The 13,332-nt window shown below is 35.9% G+C and overlaps 2 protein-coding genes across 3 annotated transcripts; both read right to left on the reverse strand.

Annotated features, from left to right (window-relative positions):
- Positions 1 to 28: 28 nt before the first annotated feature.
- LOC137717348 (putative glycosyltransferase At5g03795) lies at positions 29 to 4,730 on the reverse strand. The gene is made up of 4 exons (XM_068456680.2): positions 4,301 to 4,730; positions 3,951 to 4,210; positions 3,220 to 3,568; positions 29 to 737 (listed from the first exon to the last, which is right to left on the reverse strand). The coding sequence occupies exons 1-4, from the start codon at positions 4,577 to 4,579 to the stop codon at positions 69 to 71; spliced, it is 1,557 nt and encodes a 518-aa protein (XP_068312781.2). The 5' UTR covers positions 4,580 to 4,730; the 3' UTR covers positions 29 to 68.
- Positions 4,731 to 6,988: 2,258 nt separating this feature from the next.
- On the reverse strand, positions 6,989 to 12,995 carry LOC137746559 (DDT domain-containing protein). 2 transcript variants are annotated; one of them, XM_068486581.2, is made up of 12 exons: positions 12,885 to 12,995; positions 12,680 to 12,744; positions 11,860 to 12,035; positions 11,423 to 11,595; positions 9,970 to 10,391; positions 9,840 to 9,900; positions 9,352 to 9,698; positions 8,755 to 9,191; positions 8,485 to 8,650; positions 8,244 to 8,405; positions 8,057 to 8,145; positions 6,989 to 7,448 (listed from the first exon to the last, which is right to left on the reverse strand). In XM_068486581.2, the coding sequence occupies exons 3-12, from the start codon at positions 11,970 to 11,972 to the stop codon at positions 7,298 to 7,300; spliced, it is 2,121 nt and encodes a 706-aa protein (XP_068342682.2). In that variant the 5' UTR covers positions 11,973 to 12,035; positions 12,680 to 12,744; positions 12,885 to 12,995; the 3' UTR covers positions 6,989 to 7,297. The 2 variants fall into 2 exon arrangements, with proteins under 2 accessions (XP_068342682.2, XP_068342688.2); XM_068486587.2 differs by lacking the exon at positions 12,680 to 12,744.
- Positions 12,996 to 13,332: the final 337 nt, after the last annotated feature.

Raw genomic sequence — 13,332 nt, forward strand, 5'->3', positions numbered from 1 at the left:
ATGCGGTAACAACCATGTGGAAAACATCTTGAAGGAATACTTTTTATTAATTAAATAGATGAACTCAATTAGGTGAATACATCTTGAATGCGAATGTTTAAGCGTCTGAGCCAGATGGAGTGAACAATCATGTGGAAAGCATCGTATCTCTTCGGGGGTCCATTCACCAAAAAATGTCGTTGCACTTGTTTCACCCTCCTCTGCATTCGGAGGTACTGTCTGCTCGATATGGCTGTCAATATGGTCTTGATGTCGGATATATTCTTGACCGGAACTTGTACAGAAAATGACTTCCAGTTCAAAACATCGCTGAATGGAGGAACGTAACCATCCGAAATCAACACTGGCACACACTCGGCATAAATTGCTTCCACCACTCTTGGACTTGCCACTTCGTACCCGCTAGGGCATAAGCAAAACTTGCTACTCTTGAGCATGTTCTCGTACGACACGCCCTGAGGAAGTTGGTCATAAACTTGCACATCTTGGTCTTTGCCTTTCCATTCGTTTAGGAGAAGATACCTAATGTGGCCGTGTAGACGCCCTGCAAAGAAAGCTAGTGTGGATCGCTTCGATGGAGGCTGACCGCCAATTCTTGGCATCTCCGATGTTTTCAAATTAATCTCTGGAAATGACGCATCTTTCGACGGATCGAATCCTTCTGAAGTGTTTGCATTGCACAAAACTCTGATGGAGTTGTGGAATAAGTCGGGGACGAAGGACGTCGTAGTTGGTCCCTGTAAAATGAACAAGGCCTCAATTATATCATCAACCAACTAATACACTCAAACCGTCGAACTTAGCAATAAGAGAACTAGAAGAAACAAAATGTAATATTTCAACTAATAAATTTGATTTAGACCTTAATTAGTTGATGTGTGTTCTATTATAACGACCCAATTGACTGAAGATGTAACAAAAATGAAAGGAAAGGTCAGTCGTGATTAGGGAGGCGTACTGAAGTAATGAGTTAAGATTAGAATATATTATGGAGTTCAAATATTTGTTTTTTAATTTAAAAAAAAATACAAAATCAAATATTGCTATTATTGATATCCTAAAAATTGTATTCCACACTTCTCATAAATATATTTTTCTTTATGAATATGGAATGTTTAGAGTGCACAATGAGATTTTTGAGTGTCAATAATAGCACCCAAATCGAAAAAAAAAAAGAAAAAAAAAAGAAAGAGGAAATGCACAGTCATGACACCTTTAAAACGAGCACTTACAAAATTACATCAAGTTGTACCGACGACAAAAATTACTCAAAGGAGCGACTCAAACGAAGTGCAGGACAATGTTGGAACCAAATATCAACGCAATGACAATTATATTGCGACCAAATATCAACGTTATATTGACTTATAAATATGCAAATAGCGACGCTATATTATCAATATCTACCAAATATTCATGAAACATTTACTGAATATAGATAGCCGTTTTTGTACCAACGTCAGTTTTGTAGGAGCTTATTCAAAAGGTGTTATTATTGTGCATTTCCCACAGAAATTTCGAAGTATAAAAAGAGAAAAAGAAAAACATTGGATACGGAAAAGGACAATGGCCACTAAGGCACTTGCCACTTGATAAAGAAAGTCTCTGTATTGTATTGCTGGTACCACAAACAAACACTTCCTAATTTCTAAAATATGAATTTTGAAATTTTGTTTTGGTAAAGGACTTGCAAATTTGCAAAAACCAAATAAAAATATTAAAATTGCAGTATCCTAAGGTCGGACAAGATCAAATGCATACTAACCCACAAGAGTATATTAGTTAAGATCTATATGTTTAAAATATTTAACAACTTAATAAAGCAAAACAATTAAGAAAATTAGTTTTCTATGGTTCATTAATAATGATAATAATCTATTTCCAAAATAAATAACGATAGTAATCATGAGAGATATTCTATCTTCTATGAAAGAAAAATAATTGAGTGACGATGTTGGGATAAAGACATCGGTTGAGGTCAATAATAATTATATATCTTGTAAGAATTATTGGCATTTTGTTAATAAGTGTTAAGAGAAAATAAAATTAAAATAAATACTAGATATTAGACACCACATAAAGTCAGAGATATACCAGAAAAGAAACAAAGAAGAATATTATTATTCGATGTATGAAGTGCTCCCCCCACCCACCACATTCCTAAAGGAAGTTTCAACCCTCGTGAAATTGAAGTTGGTGCCACGTTGACATCGCCATCGCCCTCGCAATTGGACTAGTCACTATTAAATATTAATCATTATACAATCGTATATATGAGAATACTCCAAATGTTTTAAACCTTTGTTTAAAATTAATTAAGATCCGGAATATTCCATACTCTGGAACGACCTAAAACTTTGGTAATTCCTACTTATGTCTTCCATCATGACTAATTTTTATTTTTTCTATCAAAGAGAACATAATCATATAAGGTGGGTGGCTAGCTAGATATCTCTAAACCACAAATTGCAGTGGTGGCCCTTTGCATGTATATGCAAAATGAAAGAGACATACAGAAAGACAAATGAGAAAATGAGAGGATTGTCAGATTGTGTGCTGGTATTGGCCTTATATGCATTTGGAAGCTAATAAACGGTTATTTTACTAATTTTTATGAAAACGATTATTTTACTATTAAGCAATGGGTTGGTAGTTAAAAAGAAAAAAAATCAAGTGACTTTGCATCCCAATATGAAGATGCAGTTATACTTTCATTTGTGAATAACATATCTTGACCGAATAGAATCTACGGTTAGAACTGTTCAGTTTATTAATCTTCATTTGAAGATCAATCTTATAAAAAAAATTTCGGATTCGAGATTGTTTAATCATCTACTTAAATGTATCAAATAAATAGACGGGTTATCATGAATATATTACTTTGTATCTACATTGTCCATTTGTTCCATACACTTTAATGACTAAATGATCTTCTATTGAAATGATTTTGTAGGGGTGGTCTCCAAATAAAGATTAAGAAATTGAACAATTTCGATTATGAAATTTGTACGGTCAAGAATGTTATTCACAATAGAGTATGCAAGTATTATCCAATAAAAATCAAGTAATTTTAAAAAAAAAAATTATTTAGCCTCCCGTATTCATTTACGAGAACACATAAGATTATAAAATATTCAGTTTGGAGTGCATATAGTTAATTATAAAAAGAAGGTAGATATAGTGTATGTAGAAGGTAATTAACAGAGGTAAGATACGTACCCAATCGTGACAGGACAACATGAAATGATCGGCACCGAGGCTTCGATTCCAGAAGGGATGTTTGTGAGAGATGAGATTGATGTAGTCGACCACAGCAAGCTTCATGCCACTTCGATCAAAGGTTTCAGGCATGTAGATATACTGAACCATGTTAACCACACTGAATGGAAGGAAATAAACAAGTGCCTTGTGAGGGTCTTTTGTACGGTACAATTTGCCCTTCTCCATCTCATGAATAAACCTTCCCTCCGATGAATATATACTCCTGCATGGTCCGTCGTGAAATATTGGAACCTCTCCTTCTTCGTATACGTATATCTTGAACACCTTCTCCATCTCTAGGTAACTCCTGCATGCCATTTTCCATTTTATTTTTTATGATATATATAACAACAACTAATTTATTAAGAGTCTGTTTGATAATCATTTCGTACTTTTTACTTGTTTGGTAACTATTTTCGGTTTTCAAAAAACTAAAAATTTAAAACTAAAATTTGAAAACTCAAGAAGGAAGTTTAGTTTTATTATTTTGAAAAACTGAGAACTAAACTTTGAAAACATAAGAAAAAAGTTTTTCACTTTTTGGTTTTCACGTTTGAGTGAAAACTAAAAACGAAATAGTTATCCAATAACTCCTAAATATTTGTTAATAATTTCTTATGCTAGCTTGAGTGTGAATTTGAATTTGAATTACTAATTAATCGAAGTCGATTTTTCTGTAAGTAACGTACCTGTGGAAGGCGTTAGGGTTGCGATATATGGGACCTAGAGGAACATAATCAGGGTCTTGATGTGTAGATGTTTTATTCCTAACTAGAGCAGCTTCTCTTATGGAAGACCTTGCTCTACCCAAACTTGCTTCTACTTTATCAAGCTGGCTGCCCCTGATGAACACTGTTCTATTAGCAACGTCATCATTCTTTTTAGCTGTATAATTAGTTACATCTCCCTCTACTTTCTGGATTATCGTCTCTTGCAACACATCAGCTGCCTAATCAACAAAACACCAGATTAACTTGAGATATATAATTAAGAAAATTGAGAGAGAGAGAGAGAGAGAGAGAGAGAGAGAGAGACTCACTAATATTTGAGGGGCAGGAGAAGGAGCAGGAGCTGCGGCCGCTGTAGTTAGGAGTGGAGGTTGTGGTGGTGGTGGTGGTTGAGCGGATGATAAAGCAGGAAGAGAGTCTCCAGTTGCTGCTGAAGCAGCAGCTACTGTCGACGTTATCTCTGAAGAAGAAGAAGATGAGAAGGCGCTTGAGGTTGCCAACAAAATTACTGCCAAAGTTAATAATCCGAGTATTAATCCTACTAAAATGAAGGATAAAGATGAAACTGGTTTGTTACGGCTGGGCCTCATTCCAACTGATAAGTTTCCTCCTCCAATGCCCTAATGCACAGGACTAGTATCTATACATATATATGTGTATGTATGTATATTAGATGTATATGCATGTGTATATATGTGTGTATGTATATGTATATATGTATCCACTAGCGCTTTGTGCCCTTTTTGGTGATTGACTCAGGAATGAGGGGTATATAGGGTGTGCTAGATTTCCCCTATTTGGATATACTAGGCTCCAGAAAAAAAAGTGTGGAGTAATTCGTACGCAAGAACATTGGTTCTCGTACTCAAGAACATTGGTTCGCCATACATTTTAGGAACCAATTATATTATAAAACACCTTCTAAAAAGTATCTTTTTAGAAAAATCAATTAAAATGTAGTTAATTAATTGTAATAAATAGACAAACAGTTTATTTCTTTTACTAATTTCGACGATCTGTTTTTATCAATTCAATAACTAAATAATTTTATATTTTATTAATTTTTTTGCCAAAATATCTTTGTATAATAAATTATAATATAAACATTTTGTATAGTAAATCCTTCGCAAATAGCAACGGATACAATCAATTAATTACTCATAGTGACAGCGACGTGACCTCTCAAAGTTTAAGGCCAATATAAAATTATTTAGTTATTGAATTGATAAAATTTTAAGGCCAATATAAAATTATTTAGCTATTGCAGATTCCAGACTAGGTAAAGGTAGTTTCTTCGGAATAAGATCATTTCCGAATTTTTTTGTGAAGATCTGAATGATTAATCAATTGTGTTCGTTCGTCGTACATTATGTAATTAAAAATTATTTTAAATTTAAAATTTAAAATTGAATATAAATAATACCTAACGAAAATTGATCGCACGATGTACGATGAACGAACAAAATAATTAATTTTTGGATTCCCACAAAAAGAATTTGAAGATAATCCTTATCCAGTTTCTTCCATCTCGAAGTATACGATAATGTGTGGTTGTAGATCACTCAGCAAGTTTTTCTTGACATCCATGTGACCTCGTTTTCCAAAACAAAGTTTCTCTTTCTGTCTATACTTCGTGTTTTTTTTTCAAAGCAATTTCATTAAATTCTACTGGAAATGCTTACACTGTATGCTAAAGTATTATCCGGCTTAAAGCGATCTTATCTATGGAGGTCACTTTCGCGTAATACAAAATGATCTACAAAATGTGATGTCCTATATTACAAACACATGAATTCTTTGTTTACTCTACTTGACTTTTCACGTAAATTTACCATTCAATTAAACTAAAAATTCAGCTATGATGGTACGTATGAATATTATGTAAGATTTGATTTACAAATATTCTTTTGATATCTATATATAAAATTTAAACGTTAATTTTTCGAACCACTTAATGAAAGAAAGTTTGCAAAACACACTCTAAACATTATAATTTGTGGCAGACTTATGGTAAAAGTCAAGCACCTCATAGGAGAAAAAATCTAAACAGAAAATCTGAATATTTTATAGAGATAATAGGGAGCTTGCATGCATGACGTACATACACTTGAAAGAGTTAGGTTCGCAATCCAAATTTGGGAAAAGAAACACGATGCATGTAGGTCTAAATCGTCACTCCAAATCACCACATGATCCAAGAGCACCATTTGATAGTAAATCTAACAAACAAAACAGCGACACCCTTCGACACAGAGATCTTGAAGAGATCCAAAAATCAAAAGATAGAACCTGAAATTATGTAAATAAACAAACAAACTAGTCAAAAGACCTCCAGCAACACTCATCATGCCAATCCGGCTATACCGTAGCTCTGTTCCGGCTACACCTAACCCAAATCCGCTTTACGATACAACCGAACTTCATCTCCATCTTGAGTTACCTTGTGATGTAGTTTAAATTTGAGACATGAGAGATTAAGGTTTATGATTCATGCTCCACGGAGGTTCTGTGTTTGTGATTTCATTACTGGTGGATTATCTTCTGACTGGCAAAGTGCTCGAGGACGTTTCCCAAAGTGGTTGGGTTTTACCTTGTTAAATTGTTTTGCACTCTAAATCCGTTTCTAGCTGTTGAAGTTGTCAAAACTTTTAAAATTGGTTATGAACTTACGTATAACCTATTCACCCCCTTCTAGATTAATACAATTGACGTGTACGCATAAATGTATAGGGTTTAGGGTTACACTTAGACATCAAGACCCAAGCTAAATGTAATATGCGGTCCAGAACCAGATTTGACTTTAGGCCCATAACTATCTTTAAAACTGGTAGAATTATTCAACCAAAACCCATAAATACATTACCGAGTTGACTTAAGACCAGAACCAGATAATAATATCAACGTAGGTCGGTAGGGGGTGGCTACTACGCGGGCCCAATAAGCCCAAATAAGATGAAGGTTTCGGGTTCGACTCATTTATAGAAACCGGAATACAGAAATTTTCAAGGAAGCAATGACCATAACCTCATAATTTGATCCCTCAGATTGTAGAAATTGAGTATTTGCTCAAATTGAGTATTGAGCTAAAAAATAAAAGTCTGTCTACTTGAAGTGCCAGAGGAATGGATACCAAAAAATTGACAGTAACAAAATAAAACCGCTCCATCCCTATTCCTCTCCTTCCTACTTATCCGTCACCGCTTTCCTTGGCCCCCCCCTCAACTCCAGAGATACTCCCCAAAGCCAAGCAATCACTAGACTAATGGACTCAAAAACCGAAAAGAGAAAAACCAAAAATGGGAGCTCAATTAGTCTTCCTTCCACTTGTTAACGTACTCTAGGAAAGCATTGGCAGGATTTTTCTTCGGTGGGGCTCTTACACGAGAAGATCTTCGCAGCACTGCTTCCTCCAATCCAACCTCTTGAACCAAGTCCTTTGATCTCTTTTCCATTTCCAGGCTGTGAAAAATTGCATTTCAAACCAAAACTATTCAGATAAACGCGAAATATACATGGCTGAATTGCTCCAACTGAAATATCACACTACCGCAGCCATTAATAACAAAAGGGACGGGGCAACAAAACTAGCCGACAACAAAAGTGATGCAATTTAAATTATAATAAAAGGGACAATTTCAAAATATATTTTTCCCTACAGGGTATAACTCCTCAATTCTATTAGTAGTTGTCAATTTTATGCATGACAGTAAGAATAACAAACGTTTCATTATGTGTTCCAACTAATTTGAGGATTCAACACAGCATCCTACCAAAACTATTTGAATTAACAACAGAAAGGTGTGTCTCTTTTATTCTTAACTCATATCTCTCAACAGCCTTAGTGATCAAATTATTGGGGCCGGCCCCAATCATCATTTGCTCTACCTTATCAATTGAACCTTTATGTAATCATTCTTAAATCAGGATTTGAATGTTTGACATTAATCCATCATATACATGCTGACATGCTGGCCATAAATCTCAAAATTTTTCCAAACACAGAAAGGATATTTAATTGAGTGTGTTCATGCCAGGAGCATCCACTGCAAGAGGGAATGAAAACTAACCATATTCTGCTATTGAATTTTTCCAGCTGCTTTTTAAGTGCCCTCTCTCTCTCACCCTTGCAATTCAGCGAGCCGATCAACAAATACAGCTGTTCAAAAATGTCAAGTAGAAAACAAATTTAACAATAAAGAGAGAAAACAAGAGAAACAAACACAACCAATTAGTAAAATATTAACAGCTGAATACCTCTTCCTTACTACTGTAATTCCCCCACTGCTTGGAGTCAGAACTCTCAACAAATATTCTTCCATCACGCTGGAACCACCAATATCTGTTATAATTTCGGTCTTTACCCAAGGAATTGGTACGTATAACCCGCTTCTCAATCTCCCGCTCATAATATTCCTTCTGCAGTAAGCAGTTTCATAAGAAGGCAAGAACAGAAACACAGGCACAGAAAAGAACTGACTAAGGAGATAGATCAAACCCTCTGTTCTTTGCTTTTCATTCCGGTGACTTCCTTTCTATCATCCCTTGACCATTCATGTGGGTCCTTCTCAGATAAACCCTTCCCATTGGGTATTGGGATGTCCACTTCCAAGTTCTGTTTCCTGGCCGTTTTCTTTGGTGCATTGTCAATTTGATTGCTCTCACTATTAGAAATGAAAAAAAGACATTGTTAAACCTGAACCCATAGAAAATCATTATGATACACATACACACGCATATCAATGAAGGCTAGTAGCAGAATCAAGACCTTTTCTCTGATGCACAATTCTGTCTAGATGTTTGGATTTCACCATTTATTTTCTTTACTATGTCTCCGTTCTGTCTCATATGATTACCATCTGTTGATGCACTTCCTTTACTCTCCAAATCCACAACTTGATTGGAATCATACTCTGCTCTCGAACGATCTTTCTCTTCTCTTTTCTTTCTAGCTTCCTCCAATGCTTCCCCCCTTATTGTGGCTCCAAGTGCCTGCCTCTGTTCAACAAACTTAGCCAACTTCTCTCTAAGAGTATTTGTTTCAAGTGCATGACTGACCAATTCTCGCAAGATTAGCAATTTAGCATGAGCATCTAAAATGCCATAATGCCCCCGCTTGATAGTTGCTATGTAACCACGTAACTCAGAACTGTTCACCATATCTAGAAAATCGCACAAATACTCTGTCCAAGTAATTAGAGTTATCTGAAATTAAAAAGAACAATCAAACAAAAAAAATATATAAGAAAGAAATCAGAAGGGCATAAATTCCAAAAAATATATAGCCAAGGAGAAGAACAGGAATAAGAAACAAGGATTCTATTGACATAGATATTTAAATAATAGATTGCAAGTGGCGTATGACCTTCAACTTTCGATTTCTTTTCCGTATGGTTGAAGAATATTCGTCATTGTCTTTCATGAGCAACCGGAGAAGAGCCGAATGAGTTTCCACAAGAAGAATCAAATTGCCCATCTTGTGGCAGATAGCATTCTCAAAATCTTCAAGAGAAAATGGCCACAAGTGCAAAAGCCTACCAAACGAAGAACAAAAATCCCAAACCATCAAAAGGTCACCAACACATTCCATTGGGACATTAAAGTCCGTCAATGGCGAAGGGCGATCCATGAAAACTGGATCATCTGCATCTGGTTGCACCAAAAGGTCATCAATTGGATACTTGATAGGTTCTTCTGCTGGTTCGTCACCTTCTGCGAATTCAAGATACAATAACAGAAAGACGAACTTTACTAGAGTTGCAACATGCAAAACATTTAATTTTAAGAGCAAACACCCAGGTACAGGACTCCACCACTAACAAAAATGTACTCAAGCAAATATTTGCACTATACCTTCTATAGCTGAACCTTCAACTTTTTTCCTTTTAAAATTTTGACGTTCATGTTTTGCTTCCTGGATATAATAAAAAATATAAGACAGGCAGATAATGTCATCACTTCAACAAGTAAATGAATATTATACCTCCTTGTTTTTCCTTCTCTTATTGCAGACTAGTAAACCATCCTTGAAAGAGACTTTGCCCCTTAAGTTCTCCGGAACACTTGTTGAGATTCCATGAATTTGTGCAAGTTTACCATGGAGCACCCAAGGAGCATTTCGGTATGTAGATTCCCGAATAAAAGATTTCAAAAAATTTCTACTAAATGGTGGCTTCTTCTGTCTCAGGTCTTCCCGATTTATTACTGAAGTTTCCATAACTTCCTTATTCCTGTCAAGCCAAGCTACCTCATATTCAACTTTTACAACACTTTCTTCAATAACCCTTAATATTTTGCATGGATACATATCATCACCCTTCCTCCCATACATTTCAGCACCCACATATATGTGATCCTGCAACTTTTTGGCTATGATGTCAGCAAGATCTTTCAACGAAAGCATACCTGTCAGGACAAGAAATTAATGAGTTATGCAGAATTTTGAGAATGTTGCAACTATACAGAAGCATTGGCTCAAGGTCATGATAAGCACGTCTAGCTTATCATGTCTTCATCAGCATCCAGATACACTTCCCAATCATGCACAAAATTCACAATCAACCCCCATGTTACAGGTAAACAGTCATTATTTGCATACATCAAGGTCTACACACTACCCTACTAGTAAGACACAAGACACTAATGCAGGGTCCTTAAAATCCTCAGCTTCACTAAACTGGGACACGACTGTCATGCTAACATTCTTGGAAATGTAAAGAAGGGAAATCGAGATAAAATTGAACCGGAAAGGAGCATAATACCTGTTTAAAAATCTACGTTGCTAATATACATACTTAGAGAAAATACATAACAGATAAGGAAACAATCAAACTGATTTATCATCTCAAGTAGCCAAAGTATGAAATTTGATTACCCCTCACTACCAACATCAGTCTCCGACAAGGTGGAAATAAGAGATTCATCAACCAAACATCTGCCAGCATAACTATAAAACCCTACAGCATATATTCATATTGTCGAACAAAAGGGTACAAAATTCTTATTGAAAAGGGATCTTTTCCACCAACATACTCCCCATCCAAATCTGACAAGAAAAATCTAACAATAAGCACAATTGGTGAGGTTCTCAAAGCAAGAAAAGAAGAAAACCAATGGTCAGGCATGCACCACCACATAAATTCATCCGCAACATGCATGAGGAAGATCATGTATCAGTATTTTGATATATAAGGAACTCAGATGTATGCTAAAATGAGTAATTTATGTTAGAAGGGGAATCCATACAAGATTTCCCCTCCATGTCATAAACAGAAAATTAGAAACTAGCCTATAGACAGACAAAGCTCATTCATATAATGTCACCAAAACTGCACTTAATATCCACAAAAAAAATTATCTGAAACTATTGAGTGGGCAAAACTTAAAGATTATTTCAAAGCATAAGATATTCATTGATCGCAGTCGAGAGTTCTTACTGTATTGGATAATCTGTAGTGCAGGTGCCACAAGCTCCTTGGGAAACTGCTGAACCTTCTCAGTAGCACGTTCTTCTGATAGCAAAGCCTCTTCATAAGTCAAATTAGTTTTTCCAGAGACTTTGCACATCCAAATTCTCTGGCGATACATATTTATCCGGTTCAGATATTCACTGCTCCATGTTAAGTCAGACAAACAAAGGGTTGTGACAATGCAGGAGACTTGAGAAGCTAAAGGGTGTTCTACCAATATTTTAAGAAGTCAAAGACATAACGCACTTTGGTTGACCTTGTTTGCATAAATTCCACTTAATTGCCTCAGAGACCACAGTAATGTACTAAAACTTAGAGAGATCCAAAATAAAAACAAACCTAAAAATAAAAGAAAAGAAAAACAAAAAAACCACACAGCTTTCCAAGGGCTAAAAAAAGGATACCCGTAGTCTCGAAATATCTCTTTTGTAGTTCGAACTTGGTATACAAGCTCATGAGACTCCAAATCATCAGGCAGTTCAGCCAAGGGAAACGGCTTTCTTTTCAATAGAGGCATCCTTATTACTCAGTGTTGATGCAATGCCAAGGCACACAAACTTGCATATGGTTAATTCAGTTCCTGAAACAAGAAAACACACACAACATCCCACATAAAGATATTTCACCACATGAGAAACTAAATCGACTTAAATCATAGGGCTTGAAATTTTCACTTTCCTCGATTTCCTAATAAATGAAGCGGAGCTTAAAGAAAATAAAACCAGAAAAGCAATGTAACAAGATCCCAAGCACATAGACGCATCCCGTTAGAACGAAAAAAGAAAGACAAAGCGAACATCGGCTCATATCAACACAATCCACTCAACCAAACCCAACAATCAACATCCTCAGTAAGCACAGATCAACGCATGGCATGATATATAAGGTACCAAACACACATGGAAAAACGAAAAGAGAAAGCTTTAAGTCCATTCACCCCGAACACCTTCATCAGAAAGCTTATTCATTCAATTTTCGAAAACAAATCAAAACAAAAAATCTCTCTCGCTCTCTCCTTTTCAACACCCAATATTCTCACCAGCCAAACAGACCCAGTTCCGGTAGCCAAACAACAGAAACCCTAGATTCTAGAAACGCCGCGCTTTGTGGACACAACTACCAATTGACCAAACCAGCATGCGATTCACGTTTCATTGACAATTAGACAAATGCATTGAGGCTCAATAGGCAATTGCAGAAAATAATAAAAAATCAAAAGAATACCAGAAAAAGGAACAAATCGGCGGCGACAATGTCGCCAAAAGTGCGTTCCCGCCACAAGCAAAACTCTGAGAAAAAAAAATACACATTAATCGATGAATGCAAAGCGACGGTGCGAGTGTGTTGCGGTGTGGGTGTGGGCGGCTCTTAGCGAGTTAGAGAGAGAGAGAGAGAGAGAGAGAGAGAGGAGAGAGAGTTGGAATCTTACAATGGAGAACTTGACCCGACTGAATGTACGAAGCGGAGAATGGGAGAAGGCCAGAGAGGGAAGGGGCGGTTCTCATTTGTATTGCCTCTTGCTTTTTTTATTTATTTTTCCTTTCCCTTCCCCCCTTGCTCTCCTTTTATATATTTTTTTACGTGTGCCTTTTCCACACCATCCACGTAGGCTTATTTCCAAAATAATGTTTTAATTTTCTCACATTGCAATTCAACGTTTTATAGTAAGATCCGTTTATAATTTTTAAGATAAGTTGATCGTCTAATCAATCGTTAAAAATAAACTTGTAAGCCATTTCCGAGATAGATAATGATTTTGACTTTTGCTTCTCTTATGCTTTGATTTTTCTTTGATTTGTAAAGGGGTAGTTTCAAGCGAAAAGTGATTTTACCAATACAAGCCAATACTTGATGATCCAAATATGTGCGATGCAAGC

The sequence above is a fragment of the Pyrus communis genome, chromosome 15, assembly GCF_041283825.1.
Source record: "Pyrus communis isolate YQ-2024b chromosome 15, ASM4128382v1, whole genome shotgun sequence".
In the NCBI taxonomy this organism is placed as follows: Eukaryota; Viridiplantae; Streptophyta; class Magnoliopsida; order Rosales; family Rosaceae; genus Pyrus; species Pyrus communis.